This window comes from Carettochelys insculpta, chromosome 17 (genome assembly GCF_033958435.1).
Source record: "Carettochelys insculpta isolate YL-2023 chromosome 17, ASM3395843v1, whole genome shotgun sequence".
NCBI lineage: Eukaryota > Metazoa > Chordata > Testudines > Carettochelyidae > Carettochelys > Carettochelys insculpta.
In genome coordinates, this window is record NC_134153.1 from 31734238 (window position 1) to 31755175 (window position 20938).

At 47.5% G+C, this 20938-nt stretch overlaps 1 protein-coding gene across 11 annotated transcripts in view; it reads right to left on the bottom strand.

Annotated features, from left to right (window-relative positions):
* The window catches only part of CHD6 (chromodomain helicase DNA binding protein 6), a 209956-nt gene that overhangs the window by 141002 nt on the left and 48016 nt on the right, over positions 1-20938 (bottom strand). For 10 of the 11 annotated variants that reach the window (XR_012647850.1, XM_075011572.1, XM_075011575.1 and 7 more), the window contains exons 2-3: positions 19929-20058; positions 11960-12015 (exon numbers count right to left, since the gene is read on the bottom strand). Coding sequence is in view for 8 of the 11 variants with exons in the window: in XM_075011572.1 (XP_074867673.1) it covers positions 11960-11992 (33 nt within the window). In the remaining 3 variants the exon portion in view is untranslated. The remainder of the gene's footprint in view (positions 1-11959; positions 12016-19928; positions 20059-20938) is intronic. The other variant, XM_075011571.1, reaches the window with a different exon arrangement.

A 20938-nucleotide genomic window follows, 5' to 3' on the forward strand; every position in this document is an offset into this window, starting at 1 on the left:
GACGTCCCCTGGGGCCGTGGCCTCGTCAGGGGAAGATAGCGAGGAACCGCTAGGGTAAGCCTCTCTGGACCCCTCTGGGTCCTGTTGACGGTGATACATCCTCTCGCTAGATACTTGGCGAGGGAAAATCTCGGGGTTCCAGAATCAACTCCCCCTGAGATATCTGCGTTTCCGTCCCCATCCGCGATTGCCCTCGGGGATATTGAAATGTCTGGGGGGATCTGTCCCTGGGAGTATGCCTATGGTGTCTATGCCCCGCCTGATGGGGCGACCATGGCAACACGGGCACTGTTCCAGAGATGGAGACCTGGACCACTCTGGAGGCGCATACCCCCTGCATTTGGGGGAGCGAGATAGTCTGGGTGATTGAGATAATGGAGAGACTGATTTGTGGCAGTACTCCAGGGATTCAAAGCCCAGGAAGGTCGATGGTGGTCCGAGCCATGGTGATGCTGGCTGTAGGAACGGCGATGGGGGCTCAGGGTATACTGGAGGTGACTCCTGCCGCCTCGTTGGAGTCTGCAGCATAAGTGGAGGGCTTCAAGCGAGTCGCCCTGCAGCCCTGTCTGGAGAAGGGCTGCGGTGACAGGTTTTCTGTGCTGTCTTTCCCCTCCCCTGTGGGGCTGGCTCCGCCCCTTTCCACATCAGGGATCTCGGCCCCGCTGTCTGCGTCGCGCTCGGCACACTCCGCTGCGGTGCCACGCGGGTGGTCTCCCCCGGTGCCTGCAGGCCGCGTGCCTGCGAGCTCTGCACCGCCGGTTCCCCGGGGATCGGTGCCACTAGCTGTGGTGCCGCTGGTTCCGGCGCTTGCCTGGCCGCCGCCGCCCTGCCCACAGTGCGGGGCAGCTGTTTGATTATCGGAGGCTCAGCCTCTGCCACATGCGTCTCCGCGCCGCCGCCGCCGCTCAGCTGTGACTGCGGCTGGGGGCTATGCGCTCCACCCGTCCCACTCGCTGTGGCTGCCGGCAGGGATCGGGTTGGTGAAAGCTTCTTCTGTTTTTGCGCTGATGGGGTTAGGGAAGCAGCTTTCCTTTTATGGGCCCCTGCGGGTCCCTCCTGCTGAGGCTGGAGGGCCTTGTCAAAGAGCAGCATTTTCAGCCGCATCTCTCTGTCCTTCCTTGCTCTGGCTGCGAGCTTTGCGCAGAAGGAGCATTTCTGTGCCCATCGGAGGCCGGCATCACTTTGCGGCATGACTCTCACTTTTTGAATCCTGAAGAGGACATTGTGGTGAGTCTTTGAGTTGTTAATAGGGTACTTAGCACCTTCTCTGTGCCTGTTCCCCTCTCAGACTCAGCCTGCAGCGGCAGGAGGCCTAATGGCCTTACGTCCCCGGGCCTCCGCTGCTCCGCTTGCTACTAAGGCTGTAAAACTTTACTTTTTAACTTTTTTTTTTTTCTTTTTGAAAACAATAACAAGCTAACTTAAGCTAAAGACTGAAAAAGAAGCTCTAAACACTTTAAAAACATTAAATACGCTAACTCTGGCTGTAGCCTGAGCGGATTCCGTCTGCAGCCGATGGCGGTTAAAGAGGAACTGGCGGGGACTGGATCGCGCACACGGGCAGGAGCGTACAAGGGAGCGGCGCACGCCAGCGCATGTGCAGTCCGGCAGAAACTGCTGAAAAGATCCGACCTGCGGCGCCGGGGCGAGCCCGACACCTATCGTGGAGCACCCACGGGGACACTCGAGGAAGAACAACAAATTACACGTAGAAAACAACTATCTAATCTGACTCTGGCCTTAGCCTGAGCGGATTCCGTCTGCAGCCGATGCAGATTGAGAAGGAACTGGCGGGGACCGGATCACGCACGTGGCTGGGGGCGCGCGGGGGAGCAGCGCACGCCGGCGCATGCATGATCCAGGAGAAACTGCTGGAAGATTTCCGATCTGCGGTGCCGGGCGAGCCCGACACCTATTTTGGAGCACCCACAGGGACCACTCGAAGAAGAATGAGATTTATTACAATCAGCCAACACCTAGCAAAAGGAAGTTGAACAGGGTCTAGCCCCACAGTGTCCAATACACTCTCCATTTGCAACACATAGCAAATGGGAAATCATATTGTGGCAAATTCAGCCCAGTGGGCTGGTATAGCAGCTTGGGTGGTGGCTTGGGGGCTGCTGGGGCACCATGCAGCTGGTGCAGCTCAGGGTTCCTGGTACAGCATGGCTCAAGGCAGCAAAGTTCCCATGAGTCACCAGCAGTTGGGTGCGGGCTAGAGTGCCTGGCTGGGAAGAGAAGCATGTGGCAACCTGCTCAGTGCTTTTGGACACCAAAAATATGATCTTGAATTGTCACAATAACCTGTTATATAAAACTGTTTCTGAAAAGACATGAGGAGACAGACTGAACTAATTTAAACAGAAATGTTCTACTGATCTCATTCAAGGACTAGGTTAATATTATGACTGGCAAACAAGAGAAGCAGAGGAGTGGAAATCAAATCGACCAAAAAGTAGAAAATTACAATGGACCACCACTTGATGAACCATATCTATTGCTTCCCCCTTCATTGTTCTCACTGCACAAGGGCATCTACTGGAGCACCTTTCCATCTGCTTGTCCTGAACAACTTAGTCATTGTAGAGCACCCAGCAAACCTACCAACCTGCACCACCCACAAGGCTAGGGCTAGTCAAGTCAGAGCTTGGGCCTGTCCATTTCTGAGATCTCAAGTGATAGCCTCAGGCACAAGCGGAAGCTAAGAAACCTGTCTCATTCTCACTGCCTCTTACTGATGGGCAAGTACAGCTGTTTAGAGCTCTGAACATCCAGATGCACTTGAGCATAGGCTCCTAATATATGGGAGGAGTCTAGTTGTTTCGATATGTTCATCAATAAATTTACAGGCTCTGTGGAATAACCCAATTTGCTTTATGTTTACAGTCCTAAAGTTATTAAGTCAGGACTTCTCAAAAAGAAAACTAGCCATAGGAACCACTCAATGCCCTAGGGCAGGGATGGGAAACTTACAACCCATGGTCCAGATGCAGCTTGCCTTGATTTGGCCCACAAGGCTCAAGCCTCTCTCTCCCCACTCCTTCCCCCTGCCCCCATACACACACAATGGAGCGAGCTGGTGCTGCTCCTGGGGGCTGCTTGGCACCACCCCTACCCCCTCATAGCTGGAATGCCAGATTCCCTCTGCTGGGGCTGGTGGAGACTGACTCTTCTGCTGTCTTGCAGACTCCATCCCCATGGCTCCCATGAGCTGTTAGGCATCCGCTCCCAAACCCCTTTTCTGCCCAGACCCCACACCACCACTTCAGCCTCCTCTTCCTGCACCACCCTAACTCCCAGATCCTGTACCCCCACCCTGCTCCTGTATCCTACCTCCCACCCAGAACCCCCCCCACACTTCAGCACACCCCTACACTCCCCCTCCTCACCAGACCCGACAAACCTACCCTGTCCCTACACCCTACCCAGAACCACCTCCCTCCCCAACCTCATGCCCCCAGACTGCTTCCCAACCTCCCTTCCACCCAGACTCTGACGCTATAGCCCACTCCTCCACTGCCCATCCCACCCAGGCCCCCACTCCCAACCAGTTCCTGCACCCTACCTCCTGATCACACCCCACAATTTTATCCCACTCTTGAACCCTACCTCCTGCCCAGACACACAACCCGACCCTGCTCCTCAATTGGAGGCCACATCCATGATGTTTGCTGTTAGTGCTTTTCCTTCTGCTTCTCTATTGCATTGTTATAGCCTGGGGACCGACTGGCTCAGCAACAGTATGGCGGAAAGAGACCTAGGGGTCATGGTGAATGAAAGGCTGGATATGAGTAAACAGCATGCCCTTGTAGCCAAGAAGGCTAATGGCATACTAGGGTGCATGAGAAGAAGCATTTTGAGCAGATCTTGAGAAGTGGTGGTTCCCCTCTATTTGGCACTGGTGAGGCCACATCTGGAATATTGTGTCCAGTTTTGGGCCCCCCAGTATAAAAAGGATGCAGCTGTGCTGGAGCAGGTTCAGCAGAGGGCAACGAAAATCATTAAGGGGCTGGAGTACAAGAACTACGAGGAGAGGCTGAGGGATTTAGGCTTGTTTAGTTTGCAGAAGAGAAGAATGAGGGGTGATTTAATAGCAGCCTTCAACTTCCTGAAGGGGAGCTCTAAAGAGGAGAGTGAGAAACTATTCTCAGTGGTGTCAGATGGCAGAACAAGGAGTAATGGTCTGAAGTTACAGAGGGAGAGGTGTAGGATAGATACTAGGAAAAACTACTCAGGTGGTGAAGCACTGGAATGTGTTGCCTAGAGAGGTGGTGGATTCTCCATCCCTTGAGGTTTTTAAGTCCTGGCTTGACAAGATCCTGGCTAGGATGATTTAGTTGGGGTTGATCCTGTTTGAAGTAGGGGGCTGGACCAGATGACCTCCTGAGGTCCCTTCTATCCCTATGATTTTATGATTCTATGTGGCCCCTGATTCCACACCTGTGCTAGGGAGACTTCCATGTGCACCTCTGATGAAGAAATCATAAGGGATTGGAGAGCAAACTACCTGTTGAAGCCAAACCTAGCAACTAAACGTCCCCACCCAGCAGTAAAATGCACAAATCAGGTTCCAAATCCTCCTTCCTCCCCCACCGCAGAGGGCTACAGGCCTCCAGGTTGGACACCCAACAAATCACACAAAAGGTAACTCATGCCTGCTGGCAAATCCTCATTTCTCATGAATTAACAGAGAAGGAAGAAGACAAACACTGCCCTGAGCCGAACTAACAAATGATCCAAAGATATAAGACCACTTGATTATGTAGTGAGAGCAGGTTTTTGTACAAGGCCAGGCATTCCTAAACACAACCAAAGCAGGCAGGATGAACCAGGGTGGCAAAACCCGATTCCCCCAGGAGAAAGGAATCTTACCCTGAGAAATCCAGATGTCTACACAAGACCTTGGAATGCTAAGCCAGGCCTTGCAATTGTCAACTGACAGTGTTTACAGCACACCAGATTTTCTAAAAAGCACTGGCCAGTGCAGGTTTTTGGGATGGGATTTTCGAACAAAGCAAGTAGTTAGTGAATCAGTCTCCAAAAGGAGAGTACGGCAGCTCTGTACCCAGAGTCTGCAAAATGGGTCTGCAAGAGATGTGGGTCACTTCGTGGTGGAACTCCTACTCGTGGTCCCAGAAGAAGTGGCGACAGAGCATCTGCGAGTGTTTCGCTCATGCTCAGCAGGTATGATGCCATGAGAACAATGTTGTGACCAATACACCAAGTGCACAGTTTTATGGCCTCTGCACAAAGGAATTGTGACGGTCTTGTTTTGGATGTGTGGCATAAAGTGTTTGCAGGTATTGAAAACAGCAGGTAATTCTAAAAGGTTGATATGCAAACTCTGCTCATCTCTGGACCACAGGCCCTGTACGTGATGTTGCTGGCAATGTACTCCCCAGCCAAGAAGTGAAACATCCGTTGTAATTTGACAGGCTGGTTGGTTGGGATGGAACAGGACCCCTACTGGAGTATTCTGTTCCTGGGTCCCCCAGTGTAAACCGTCAGTCCCCTTTCAAGGTACCGATACTAGTCCATGGATCTGATGCCTTCCAGGGGTATACACTGATGCCAGCCAAATGCCGCACACAGTGAAAGTGTAATCAAGCATTGGGAATAACGTATGTGATGGCCGCCATGTGGCCGAGGAAGCAAAACGCACAAAAAGCACAGGAACTGTGGGACTGATAGTAAGCTCTGCATAGCTTCATGAGCTGTACAGGAACGTAGGCTCAAGCAGTATGGAATCAAGCTGGGCTCCTATGAATTCAATGCATGTAATGAGTCTGAAGGTCAATATGAGTATGTTTGTTTATCAGAAACCCCAAGTGTTTCGTTGTCTGAACCATGACTCTGATGTCTTGAGGTGCTCCCCACAGGAGGCAGTCCATGTATGGAACTATGGTAATACCTTCCCATCACAGGTCTACAGCTATTGGTGAATACCCGGGGCAGCTGAAAGCCCTAAGGGTAAGACTCTGTATTGGTAGTGCTGTGCTCTGAGAGCAAAGCATAGGAAAGGTCTGTGAGCAGCATGAATAGTGATGTGGGAATATCCATCTTGGGAGGTCAAGGGCTGCGAACTAGCCCCCTCATCCAGTGCAGGAATTATAGCAGATAGCATGGACATCTTGAATCACTGCTTGCGAATATATTTGTTTAACCACCGCAGGTCTAGAATGGGTCTCCAGACCCCACTCTCTTTTGTGTTAGAAAATAGTTCAAGTAAAACCACCTGCCTTGTTAGTGTTGTGGAACTACTTCTTTGGCTCGGATGTGCAACAGGTGTAGCACTGAGCCGTACTAAGTTCTGGTGGTGGAGGTCCCTAGGGAGGGGGGAGATGTTGGAGGGATGGAAAGTAGAGGGATGGTGTATCCCTTGTCGATAATGTCCAGCACCCATCTGTTCATGGTTACAGACGTCCAGTGATGGTAAAAGGGATGTAGGCAGTGGTGAAATATCTGATTGTTGTGCACTGGCAAGTGAGGGAGGTTCGACAAGCCCAAAACCTTCAAACCTGCTGCTTGGAGGATGATGGAAGGGCAGAGTGGTTGTCTAAAGCTCTGCATTTCTGAGCTCTGGGTTTACTAGTATAGTACTGGTATGGTTTGTAAGAATATCGCAAATTATTGGTCTTTGTACCATTGGTATGAGGTGTATCTTCTTTTCCAAAATGGGACAGAATACATCCCCAAGGTATGCAAGACAGTTCTTGTACGCTTGTTAGAATGTAGAGTTTCATCTGTACTTGCTGCAAATAGTTTCACCTTATAAAATGGTAGATCTTAGACCTTTGCTTGGTGCTCTTTTGGCACACCTGCTGCCTGCGGCCACAGAGATCTTCATATGGTAGTCGCCATGGCCATGGCTCTGGCTGCTGTGTCTGCCGAATCCAATGCTATCTGCAATGATTTCTTTGTTGCCATGTGGCCTGACTGAACAATAGCTTTCAGGGTGGATCATTTGTCTTCAGGCAGGTAAGGGATTCATTCAGAGAGCTTGGAATAATTATCATGTACTTCGTTATATGCAGTTGGAGGGTAGCAGATGAGTATACTTTCCTACCGAAGAATTCTAGGTGCTTGTGTTCTTTATCAACGAGGGTGCTCTTGTATAACAATGACTTCGCTCTATGATTGGCAGCATCTATTATTAAGCAGTTAGGTTGTGGGTTCTGAAATAAAAGTTTATGTTCTTTGCTGGGTGAAGTATTTTCTCTCTGCCTGCTTTTTTGTTGGCGTGGCTGAGGTGGGTTTTTTCCAGACCTCATCCGCTGCCTCCAACATCACCTCATCCAGGAGCAAGGCTAGTCTTGCAGTAGTAGGGGGTTGTAAACACTTTTAAAGTTTGTGTTGTTTCTCAAGTATTTCTGCCAATATGGCCTCTTGACTGAGCGCCAGTCTCCTGAACAGATCTTGGAACTGTTTCAGGTCATCAGGAGAAGTGTGGTGAATGGGCAAAAAGAGCTTCCCCCCAGAGGTGGCTGAAGAAAACAGTGGCGAATCTGGGGGAAGTCGTGATTTAGTCTCATCCAGCAGGTGTGTATTGTACAATTCCCTGTCTCTCACTGTGAATAGAGGATGATAGCACAGGGGTTGCCTGATGTTGCCAAGCAGTGGAGTGTGCTTGTATATGAGCTGTGGCAGACTCCTACCTGAAAGCTTCAGGAACCTTCTAGAAGGGGAGTATACTGGATGGTGGGCCAATGCTTTTTTGTTCCCTGACTAGGCCCAAGCCCTCATTGGTCAGTGGGGCCCTGCGCTCGCTATAAAAGGCTCCCCCATCTGGTAGCGGGGGGAAGGTTTTCTAAGGCGCACCAGAGGAGTAGAGCAAGAGCAGAGTGAGAGAGAGAGAGAAGGTACCACAGGGAAGTGGTGGGTGAAGTGGCCCAGGGTGAGGTTGCTACTTTGGGGCAGGGGTAGAGGCTCTGCCAGTTGCCTCTTGTCCTCGTAGGGACCCTGGGCTGGAGTCCAGGGTAGAGGGCAGGTCTGGACTCCCCACCACCCTTCCCCAGAGGGATCACTTCCACTGGAGCAGGTGCAGGCCTGCAAGGGGACTGGCTTTATTCTCCCCACTCTGGACTTGCCTGCGATGAGGATGGCTCGCTAAGTGGAGATTCCTACCTTTGGAAAGGCCTGGACAGATAAGGGGTCTCTGAGGCAACAGAGGACCACCAGGAAGCGCAGGGACCCACAGGGGCTGACAAGGGACTTTGTCACAGAGCCCTAGTGGGGCTGATGTAGCAACAGGGAGATGTCTGTACTCAGGACCTGGAATAATGCCATTTATGAAGTTAATGACTACGGCGATGGTCATAGTGGCAGCATGCTGTTAAGGTAGCACTTGGGGATGAAAGATGGGAAGAAAAGGCACTTCTACAATCATAAAATCTATTTAGCCTAGCCGAATGTGGAGTAAAAAGGGCTTCAGGAAATTGACCAGCCCTTATAGGTGAACAGTTGCTGTACTGTGCTGCTCCATAGTAGTGAGGTGAATGACTGTACCTTGGTGTTCTGTGGTAATGGTGGTATTGATCTCTCTCATCTCTGTGGAGAAGGGCTGGGAGATGTAACAATGCCCCTTTGGTGAATTAACCACAGGACTAGGGCTATGGTTACCTGCAGGAACCCTATTTGTTTTAGCCCTAGCATACCACGGTGCCACCCGTGGGCAATAGTGCTGATCATTACATGCTTGTTCCCTGGTGCTGGGAGAGAACGCGACACTGTGTATTGCTCACCTATATTGGTGGTGAATCCACCAGTGCCTGCTGTGTGGGGGATACGGCAGTTCCTGCTGAGTACGCCATTGCCATTAATAAATAGCCATGGGGCTGCTTCAGAGGCAGCTGAAAGCAGCTTCAACACCTACGATGCCAAAGCAGAGTAGCTTTTTGCTTTTCAAATAGCAGATTCAGCAGCCTTGGGCTTAACCTGAACACCCAAAGTGCTCACCTTGTCCCCCAGGCTAACTCTAGGAGCAGAGCATGTGGAGGATGGCTTGGACTGGGACTGAGTCCCCAGTTGCGAAGGGGAAGCAACCCTGACAGAAGGAATGCTTCCTGCAGGTAGCAGCTCTGAAGGCTGCAGGGCTTTATCAAACAGGAGCATCTTCCGTCTTAGCTCCCTGTCTTTCCTTGCTCTGACTGTCAGGTTTCTGCAGTCAGAACAGCACTGTGGAACCTGTACCTCTCTGAAACAGACACATTTGGCACGCCTGTCAGAAGCGGGCATGGGGTCACGGCATTTTATGAAACCCACAAGAGTTGTTATTCTTTCTTGTACTGTTTGGTTTAGAATGTGTTCTGTTTTGTCAGTTTCTTTCTTATCCCTTTGTTTTCCTTTAAAAAAAAAAAAACACACACCACACACACAGCGGGTCAGGAACCTGATTAGCACAAAGCAAAACTGACCAGGGAGAGGACTGCCTGCTTTAGCGTCTCTTTCCCTTTTCTCTTCAAAAATATAAGTGTAATGACAATCAGTAACAACCAGCTACGTAAATGTAAGAAAAAGGAACTAACTATAAACCTAATCCTATCTACAGGTCTGAGCACTCCATGTGTAGCCAAGAGTAGTGAAGAAGCAACTGAGTAGAGAGAGGAGCCCCGGGTGCTACCTACTGGTGTGAACAGCACACGCTGGGACAGCACATGCACAGCCCCACTCAATACTGCTATGGAAAATGTCCCCGTACTGTGGCGTTGGGCAAGCCCAACACTTACCGTGGAGCACCCACAGGGACAGCACTAAAAGAAGAACTAACAGTTTTGTTGGATTGTCGTGTAATCAGGATGAATGATACATGCAAACCAAAGATGGTTTTCTATGGCCAGCTTACTCATGGGAAGCGCTCTATCGGTGGTCAGTATAAGCACTACAAAGACATCTTAAAGGCCAACATGAAGTTATGCAGAATATCCCACAATGATTTGGGAACTCTTTTTCACAAGAGATTGTTGTGGCAGCAACCCACTGTACAGGCTCTTAACTGCTTTGAGTCAGTGTTTCCAGGCACTACAGGAAAAGCGTCGTATCTGAAAAGAACTTACAACACCTGCAGTTGGCAACTTATGTGACAACTGTAATCGGCCCTGCCAATCAAGGATTGGTTTAGTCCTTCACCAGGGCATCATAGAAGAGGAGATCCAATCAATCAATGCCTCAGTCCAAGACTATGACAACATTAGCCTCACCCACAGAATGAGGTGAATCTTTTGCAGCTCCCACTCTGGAGAAAGCCATGCTGGCTCCCTTTCTCCCTGTGCCAGCACTCTCCTTTGTCCTGGTCTGCACTACATCCCTACCCCACACAGACCAGAAGCTTCCTGCTGCTCTCCATTCTACCTCCATGCATGCTCAGGAGTAGTGTCTGGAGGCAGAGGAGCTGGTCAGGCTGTGGGAAAGACCCCCTACTGCTGTGATTTTTTTGCAGAAGACAGCAGAAACATCTAATTTCTCTGGTACAATGGCAGAGCAGCCCACTCCAAAGCAGAACAAAACCGAGGAGTGGCAACAGGCAGCTCTGGAATGAGAAAATTCAGGGGCAAGCTGCTGTGGACTTACACCAGTGTACTGAAGGTCAGAACCTGGCCCGATGGCTCATCGCCTTTGCTATGGTGGTTCAGGGCCCACCACTATAGAAATTCCATCTGATGCCACTTTCAAGGGAACACCCCCTAGCAATCTGTGTGGTAAGTCAGGAGAACGTAGCCATGGAGAAAGCATTTTTACTAAGTTCCCTTCCTCCTTCTCCTTGGCTGACAAATCTCGTGGGCAGCATGAACTCTGCTAGGAAAGGGACAAGGGGGCTTTGACTCCTTGGTGAGTGAGGGCAGTTCACTACCCAAACCAGGTACAGTATACTTCATTTCTGAAAAATCACTGATAAGGCCAGACCCCATAAAGGGGTTAGCCACTGTCCTTTGGGCTTTGCTTTGAGTAGGCTGAGAGAAGTTTGCTTCTGAGATGATTTAAGAGATTTATCCCATTTTGTTAGAGGGGCAGTTTAATCATTTCCCATTAAAACCAGCATGGATGCAAATCTGTGAAGGGTGGACTCATTTGTTTTACTCTTGCCAGACACCTCTCACGCCAGAGAGTGATACTCCATATACTGAACAGGTTCCACCCCTTTATCACAAAGCCCAGAGGCAACTTTTCCTTGTGCAAAAAGCAGATACAATGACCAGCTGCTCAGATCTCCTCCAATAGCAGATTTATTCATTCAATTTGTACTGTAATACCATAGAGTCAAAAGGTTAGAGGATTGGTGGGCAAGCTTTGTTTCTGAACAGGGCACAATTCCTGAGCTGGCACTGCAGGCTTCCACTCCCCCTGCGGCAACCTCTCTTCACTTCCAGTTTTAACTGGGACTTATTTTTTAGCATTTATTTTTACAACGTTACCGTTTTTTCTAAACCACAGAGGTTGTGGAGCCAGACAAGCTAGAATGGAAGCAACTTTTCTCTGCAGGCTAACACAGTTAAGTTTCACAATCATCAAGTAGTCCTGTGGTGCCTTAGAGACTAACACATTTATTAAGTCATGAGGTTTTGATCATTCATTTTCTTCCCACCCCTCACACCCTTCCATTATAAACCCTGGATTCTTATTTTTGCTCCCAATCTGTTAGTCTTTAAATTGCTACAGGACTGCTTGTTTTTTGTGAAGCTACAGACTAACACAGCTGAGACAGTTAAATGTGTCTTATTTAACAAATGGAAAATAAATCCCACTCTCTGTCCTTGCCCAAAGATTTGTGTGCCCAAAGCCTCAATTACTTTTCAAAGCACAGTTGTGGCCCTGACAAGAGGGGCTAAAAGGTGGAAAAGCTCCCTCCTTTTGCCCACACAACACACACAGGTTGCAGGTCGACCTGCCACAGCTACCACTCTCTCACGTGACGAGGCACTGAAGCTTCACGGACTGATTTAGGTGAAGGAGATGGGTCACAAACCTGCTTTTCTATCTTCTGTATTTTCATTATCATCAACTGGTGGGTGAATGTTATCTCTGCAAAACACAATACAAACACTCACAGTAAAGATCAGTGCAGCATCAGTGCCTGACGGCTATTCAGCATATTACAATACTGCCTGACAACAGGAACCCCAGAGGAACAAGCAAGGCAATCATCAACCAAACTGGAATACTGTTAGCAGGGAGGGAGGAACAGTATTTGGAGTCTACATTACTCTATAAACAAGAATCCACCATCTTGTCACTGACATAACAGTCACCATTTGCCAGACCTTGACAAAAACACAGAGCTTCAGGCCTCGTTACTCCCCAACCCCACACATGCGTCACAAATCTGAGTTAAATGGCACAATCTGTTCTATGGACTTGGTGCTGCTTGCCTCACTTCAGTTTGTGCCTGTTATAAACTTACCAAAGCAAGCTAAGCTAACATGAGTACATAAGGATTGGCAACTGCCTAACTATAATCAATTTAAAAATCAGACCTCCAGTGAAACAGGACAGTCACCAAAAAACATAAGGCTCCTCCACTCCCCACAACACAGCCCTTGCTCTCCACACAAGCAAGACACCATGACTTGGCCACAGATCAAGAATGGGTAAGATACAAGTTGCATCTGGCCTGCGCTGTTTGGCTCTCAGGATTCCACATGGGGGAGAGGAGGCTTGTGAGCAGCCCCCCCAACAAAGATTCAGGTGCTGTGCTGCTCAGCTGATTAGCAAAGTACCTACTGCTAGCCACATGGCTTTCTACTGGTGGTGCACATCCATACATAACTTGGTAAACCCCCTCCACCCTTAATCACTTACCCAAATCTTGGCATGCCCCCCTCCCCAAAATTATTGCTCATCCCTGCCATAAATGAATTCAAGATTATAAACCCTGACAGAGACATGCTCTTGCTTTTCTACACCTATGGCTTCATCCTCCCACTTCTCCTCATGCTGGTGCACACCAGGCCCAACAGTCTCATTTTAAAAAGCAAGGGTTTTTTCAGATATTTTCCACTAAAATAAAATAAGACAAAAACATCAAAACAAAGCATGCTGACATAATGGCCAAGGGCAGCTTCCGCAATAAGGCCCTAGACATAGCTGAAACTAACTATTCAGCGACAGCCATTCAGTGCTTTGCAAAACCAGGTGGAATGAAGCAGTCAGTTGGATGCCGCAGCTATTTCAGCAGCTTCAGTGCAGAGTGGTGTCAACAGCGACTCAGCATTCCTGAGTGCCTGGGGTTCATGTTTAATGAATGCAAGACTGCAGCCAGAAAGGAGAGCAAGTGAGCGCAGGATATGAAAACAACGTAGTACTATTCATGCTTCCATCCCACCCTGACAAAAACAAGCAAAAATCACAGCCAGGGGCTGCACTATGATGAGAAACAGCCTGCAATTCTGTGAAATATCTGATGTTCACTCTTCAGTGCTGCCAGCATGGCTATCTGACAAGCAGTGCAAACTCTGGGGGTCAGAGGACAGGCAAAGCTGATGGCTGGCATGAACCTATTCATACCCACCAACAAGGAGCTGCTCTTCCCCAAGAGAAGAGCATAAATGAGTTAACCTTAGGAAAGAACACACTATACCTCATCCACCATGTAAAGGAAGAGAAGGCCCAAGAAAGCAGGGAGGGAAAGGAGGTACACCTTTAGTGTCGCTTGACAAGAATCAGGGAGGAACCAGCCTGCCAGCACAACACCTGCAAATTCAGGCTAAAGACTCTAATCAAGATGCTTGCCCAATCAGCTCCTGGAACAATACATGTCCATATACAAAGACCGGCTTCAGACTAAATAGCACATAATAGAGTTGCTCTCTCCAATTCAAAACATCCAGCAAAGCTATTGGAAGCTCAAAAAAGGCACTCTAAATCCTGCCTACCTCTTCCTTGCTCCCCAATAGGCATTCTTTTCATCACCGAGCCCTGAGAATCATGCCCCAAAGGCTGCATGGGACAAACCTCACAGACCCCCTGGGCCACTTAACTACCCAGTCACGCTCAGACACCAACTGTCCCCAAACACCTTTGGCCTGTAAAAGGCAATGGCCCCAGCCCTAACTAGCACAAAGGTCCTCAGGTTCCACCAAGTACAGAATTACATGCTGGGCATCCCAATAGGGCACTCAGCCTCCCAAACACACTGCAAGGCCATTTGTTCAGTTACAGAGTCTAACTGTAAATGTCAACAGTACCAATTACCTATTAATGAAGGTGGGATCCCTAATTATTTTAAACCAACAGGGCAAGGGAACTAAGCTGGGCTAGTGCACAAAGCCAAGACATGACACTAACTAGAGGAAGAGGGCTCTAGTGTTACTCCATGATGAATACACGCAAAGAGCAAACAGGGAGAATCAACAGGGAAAAGGTACACAGGCCTGGCTATACTGTCAGAGTTCAATTAATTTAGTAGCACAGGGACAGAAGGGCTAAAATCCCTAGCTTGAAAGATCCTAACACCTGCTCTTGTAGTCTGATGTCCCCAAATTCACATGAGGGAAACAGGGATTCAGAGTACTCATACACAAGTACAGAGCACTGATTCACACAATTCATGGCCTTTCCAACCACACACTCACTCCCTCTCTCCCCCTCCCCCCCCCAGCGCCTCATGTGCAGGGGATGGAATGGGGGATACATTATTGTGTAGATGGGGTGGTGGGAAAGAAGACTAACTGATATTTAAACTAACTAAGGCTGATTTAAGACAACTGTATTAATTACTCCCGGCCAGATTCTGTGCCACGGAACAAAAGCAAAATTAGTGCCCCGCCCCCCCCCAGTTTCCCTCCCTCCCCCTCTCCATTTTCTAATGGGGGAAAACAAAAGGAATCTGCAATTACACCTTTTGCCCACAGCTGGTGCCAAAAGAGAGGGCAGCACGCTTATGAGCCAGAGCAGCCAGCCGCCAAGGAGCAAGAGAGGCTGCCTTCCTCACAGCACTCCGCTTGTGCAGCCATACCAGGAGAGGAAGGACATGGGGATGGACGGACAGATTGGGTCACACAGACTGGTGTTCAGAAGGGCTAGGGGAGTGAAATTACCGAGCTAGGGGCTGAATGGGACTGGAAACACAGGGTCACACGGGGCAGGACGGCGAGGCAGTGCAGGGACACATGGGATGGGGTAGGGGAAAGAGGGCAGCAGAGGGGGTGCAGGGCCACAAGGGGATACAGGCAGCTATGTCTGGCTGAGGTGGAGGCACTAGGGATCAGTCAGGGCCAGGAAGGGGGTGAGGGAAGGGTGTGCTCTCCAACAATTTCATCTATACCAGGGATTCCCAACCTATGGGTCGGGACCCAAACATGGGTCGCCAGCAGCTCAGAGCTGCACGTGATCATCAAGAAGGCATTTGCAGCTCCTTAGCACTGCCAGATCCAGCAGCTCTAATCAATAGAGAAGCAATTATGGATTACAATGACGATATACAATTACAATGACGATATAAATTATATCGGAAAGACAGAACAGGTCGTGCGGGTGGCGGAGTGGTACTATATGTGAAGGATAATATAGAATCAAATGAAGTAAAAATCCTAAAGGAATCAAAATGTTCCATAGAATCATTATGGATAACAATTCATTCCTCTAATATGAATATGGCATTAGGAATATATTACCGACCACCTAACCAGGACAGTGATAGTGATGCTGAAATGATGAGGGAGATTAGAGAGGCTATCAAAATAAAAAACACAGTAATAATAGGAGATTTCAATTATCCCCATATTGATTGGGTGCATGTCACCTCAGGACGGGATTCAGAGATTAAATTTCTTGATGCCTTAAATGACTGCTTCTTGGAGCAGCTAGTACAGGAACCCACAAGGGGAGAGTCGATTCTCGATCTAGTCTTGACTGGAACGCAGGATCTGGTCCAAGAGGTAACTGTTACTGGACCGCTTGGAAATAGTGACCACAATATAATAACTTTTAATATTCCTGTGTTGGGAAGAACACCGCAGCGGTCAAACACTCTGGCATTTAATTTCAAAAAGGGGAATTACACTAAAATGAGGAAGCTAGTTAAACAGAAACTAAAAGGTAGAGTAATTAAACTAAAATCCCTGGAAGCTGCATGGAAACTGTTTAAAGACACCATACTAGAGGCCCAACTTAAATGTATACCCCAAATAAAAAAACACAGTAAGAGACCTAACAAAGAACCACCATGGCTAAACAGCCATGTTAAAAAGGCAGTGAGAGAGAAAAGGGCAGCTTTTAAAAAGTGGAAGTCAAATCCTAGTGAGGAAAATAGAAAGGAACATAAACACTCCCAAATTAACTGTCATAATGTAGTAAGAAAAGCCAAAAAAGAGTTTGAGGAACAGCTAGCCAAAAATTCAAAAAACAATAGTAAAATGTTTTTTAAATACATTAGAAGCAGGAAGCCTGCTAAAAAAGCAGTGGGGCCCTTGGATGATAAAGATATAAAAGGAGCGATCAAGGAAGACAGTGCCATTGCGGAGCGATTAAATGATTTCTTTGCTTCAGTCTTCACGGCTGAAGATGTTACAGAGGTTCCTAAATCTGAGCCAGCCTTTTTAGGCGACAAATCTGAGGAACTCACTCAGATTGAAGTGACATTAGAGGAGGTTTTGGAATTAATTGATAAGCTGAATAGTAACAAGTCCCCAGGACCAGATGGCATTCACCCAAGGGTTCTGAAAGAACTCAAATGTGAAATTGCGGAGTTATTAACAGTGGTTTGTAACCTATCCTTTAAATCCACTTTGGTACCAAATGACTGGAAGACGGCCAATATAACACCAATATTTAAAAAAGGCTCTAGAGGAGATCCTGGCAATTATAGACCGATAAGTTTAACATCAGTACCAGGCAAATTAGTAGAAACACTAGTAAAGAGTAAAATTGCAAGGCACATAGAAGAGCACGAATTGTTGGGCAAAAGTCAGCATGGTTTCTGCAGAGGGAAGTCGTGTCTGTCTAATCTATTAGAATTCTTTGAAGGGGTTAATAAACATGCGGACAAGGGGCACCCAGTGGACATAATATACCTAGATTTCCAGAAAGCCTTTGACACGGTCCCACACCAAAGGCTTTTATGTAAATTAGGTGGTCATGGGATAGGAGGAAAGGTCCTTTCATGGATCGGGAATTGGTTAAAAGACAGAAAACAAAGGGTGGGAATAAATGGTAAATTTTCACAATGGAGGGGGGTAACTAGTGGTGTTCCCCAGGGCTCAGTCCTGGGACCGATCCTGTTCAACTTGTTCATCAATGATCTGGAAAATGAGGTAAGCAGTGAGGTGGCAAAGTTTGCAGATGACACCAAGTTGTTCAGGACAGTCAAAACCAAAAGGGATTGTGAAGAACTACAAAAAGATCTCAGCAAACTGAGTGATTGGGCAGCAAAATGGCAAATGAAATTTAATGTGGGTAAGTGTAAGGTAATGCATGTTGGAAAAAATAACCCAAATTACACGTACTACATGATGGGGTCAAATTTAGCTACGACAGATCAGGAAAGGGATCTTGGAGTTATAGTGGATAGTTCTCTGAAGACATCCACGCAGTGTGCAGCGGCAGTTAGTAAGGCAAATAGGATGTTAGGAATTATTAAAAAAGGGATCGATAATAAGACAAAAGATATCATACTTCCCCTATATAAAACTATGGTACGCCCACATCTCGAGTACTGCGTGCAGATGTGGTCTCCTCACCTCAAAAAAGATATATTGGCATTAGAAAAGGTTCAGAAAAGGGCGACTAAGATGATTAGGGGCTTGGAAAGGGTCCCATATGGGGAGAGGCTAGAGAGACTGGGACTTTTCAGTTTGGAAAAGAGGCGATTGAGGGGCGATATGATAGAGGTATATAAAATCATGAATGGTGTGGAGAAAGTGAATATAGAAAAATTATTTACCTTTTCCCATAATACAAGAACTAGGGGACACCAAATGAAATTGATGGGTAGTGGGTTCAAAACTAATAAAAGGAAATTTTTCTTCACACAGCGCACAGTCAACCTGTGGAACTCCTTGCCCGAGGCGGCTGTGAAGGCCAGGACTCTATTAGGGTTTAAAAAAGAGCTCGATAAATTTTTGCAGGTCAGGTCCATAAATGGCTATTAGCCAGGGATAAAGTATGGTGCCCTAGCCTTCATAACAAGGGCAGGAGATGGATGGCAGGAGATAAATCACTTGTCTTCTGTTCTCCTTCTCTGGGGCGCCTGGCATTGGCCACCGTCGGCAGATGGGATGCTGGGCTTGATGGACCTTTGGTCTGACCCAGTATGGCCATTCTTATGTTCTTATGTTCTTATGTTCTTTGATATTCATAGTCATCCCAGGCAAGCCACTTAGAGATTCTAGCAGTAAGGAATTTTTGCCCCCCCCCCTTCCCCTCTATGTTCTGATTTGTCAGTGTTCATTCTTTGTTTGTATCTCCCCGCACCCTGAGTGTAACTCAGTCAGCCCCTCCAGCCTGAGTGGGACTCCCCCAGCCCCTGAGTGACCCTCCCAGCCCCCCAATGAAAATGTGACCTGCAGCCCTTCATGTGACCCCCCCAGCCCCTGAATGTGACTCCACTCAGCACAAGTGTGACCCTCCAGCCCGAGTGTGACCCCCCGCAGCTCCTCCAGCCTCTGAATGTGACCCTCCCAGCCCACCCAATGTAAGTGTGGCTCCCCCAGGCTCTCACAGTGTGACACCCCCCTCAAGGCCCTGAGTGTGACTCCTCCCAGCCCTTGCATGTGACTCCCCCAGCCCCTGAGTGTGGCCCCCCAGCATGACTCTCCCAAGTCCCCCAGCCTTTGAGTGTGGGTTTAAGCTAGGGGAGTGGTGAGCTATTTGAGGCTGAGGTCTTCCCCCCTCCCACCCCCAGCACCACAACTCAGGTCAACTATAATAAAAACAGTGTTACTATTTTATGTATGTGCCCTTTTACTATGAAATAACTATTATGAATATATAAAGATGAGGGGGGCACAATTTTATATTCTTCCCTCAGGTGCAATTAGCTAGTTACAGCACTCCTTCCCCCTCCGCCCCTGGTTTTTGAATTGCCTTGGGTCACCAAGTCTTCCTGAATTATCAAAACAGGACCCTGCCCGGAAAAGGCTGGGAACTGCTGCTCTGCACCAAAAAACACCCTGTTCCATATGTCTCCCACACACAGCCAGCAATCCTCCAGGTTCAGCCCCCAACTTCTTCCCCGAAGTTACTCCCTACTCCCCAGTTCTTTTGTTACCCAGGCTCCTCAAGCCTTTCCACTACTTCTGGGGGGAACAGGAAAACACACTTCTGTACTATGCTCTAAAGGACTTAAAATACCTAAAAATGAATCAATTCTTCAAAACACATTTCCTGAATTGTTTGTTGTCTATATGGTTAGAGGCATATTTTTTTTTAAGTACCAATTGAAACTGGTGTGATTATATTGCTATTTTCACAAATAAAATACGCAGAATTTTAAAATTTGCGCGTGGAATTTTCAGGCACAGAATTTTGCCCAAGAGTAGCCATTGCTCCTAGTCCAAAGCTTCCTATACAAATTCTTGTTCTTGGGTCATTTCTGATTAATCTTTGCAGGTCACCTTTAAAACCCTCACAAGAGCTTTAAACTAATTTAGAGGCTGCAAAATCAGTTGTCCCCATAAAGCTGATAATGTGCTTTATGACAACATTTAAATGCCAATTCAGAATTCTTACTTCTTCAGTCTCCAACCAGCAGCAAAGGGCATCCATTCTCAGACACCCTGTCCTTCTCTTTGCTACATAGGGACACCTGGAAATTATATTGCTGACTGAAGCCAATCATTTTCATTGCTATCCCTCACTCTGCTTCATGAGATTTTAGAAGAACGTGAAGTTTGCAAAGTCAAAGCACTCAAAAGTAAGGAAATGTCAGATTTAAGGGTGCACAGCCTTAATTTAACCCCCTTCTCCCCCATGCAAGTGTTTTGTGAAAAAAGCCTTGCCTTCAATAACAGTGGAAGCTTGCAGCAGTTGGAGGAGAAAAACCCAGCTCTCTTGGATGTAAGTCCAATGTTTTATCCACTGGAACACCCCTTCTTTTCTTGTGATCCTCTGCTTTTTTCATGGTCCATCCTGTGAACAGAATGACAAAATGAAGCAGGGGAGAGAAAAGACTATGTTCTACACATGGAGAAGAGGGCTGGATTAGGGCTGCATGAACATTTCCTAACCTGAGTGCTTGAATCTGCAATATTAATATTTCTTTAACACATTTTATGTTATTTTCCTAGCTTTTTAAAAAGCAAACTGGAAAAAAAAAATCTATCCTCCTACAAGGCTCATTAGCGAGGTGGAAAATAAGGACCTGCAGAGCAACAGTACAACCCTCAAGCTAAAAGGACTGATAGTAGTTACCCGTTAAGTGGGCCAGCTACCAGAGGGGTATATGACACGCACATTTTAGAAGAGCAAAACTTATTTAGAAGCTTATTGAGCATGTGCAAATGTTGATTTTCTAGATGTTTATAGCTTGCACAAGTCTGGATACATTTTCCTAAGGAAAGCATAAGGCACCTTCTTGATCCCAGTACAGCACTTCTGCCTCATACAGCATTTCTTCCTAATCTTAGTCTCTGAAATGACAATCATTTTTATTGAAAATTTTACAAAAAAACAGTAACAAATCAACAGTCTGAAGAAAGGCAACCATGACATTTTCAAATGAAACAAAGTTTGGAAAAGTTACAAGTGAAAAGAGGGGCTGTGCTGTTACTGGATTTTTACAATAATTATAAAACCATTTGTGATCACTATGTTAAGTTTGCACCAAACCTCACGCTAGGTGGGCTAACTGAGGTGTCTAAAGAAAGCTTGCGATTCACTACCTCTCTTTATGGCTACTTGTATATCTGTGCCACACTTATATTTAAAGTTATAGATATTGACTTCATACTTGCATTAAAAATATTTTAGTGCCGAGATTCACAATGGAAGGTTTGATCACCTCCCCACA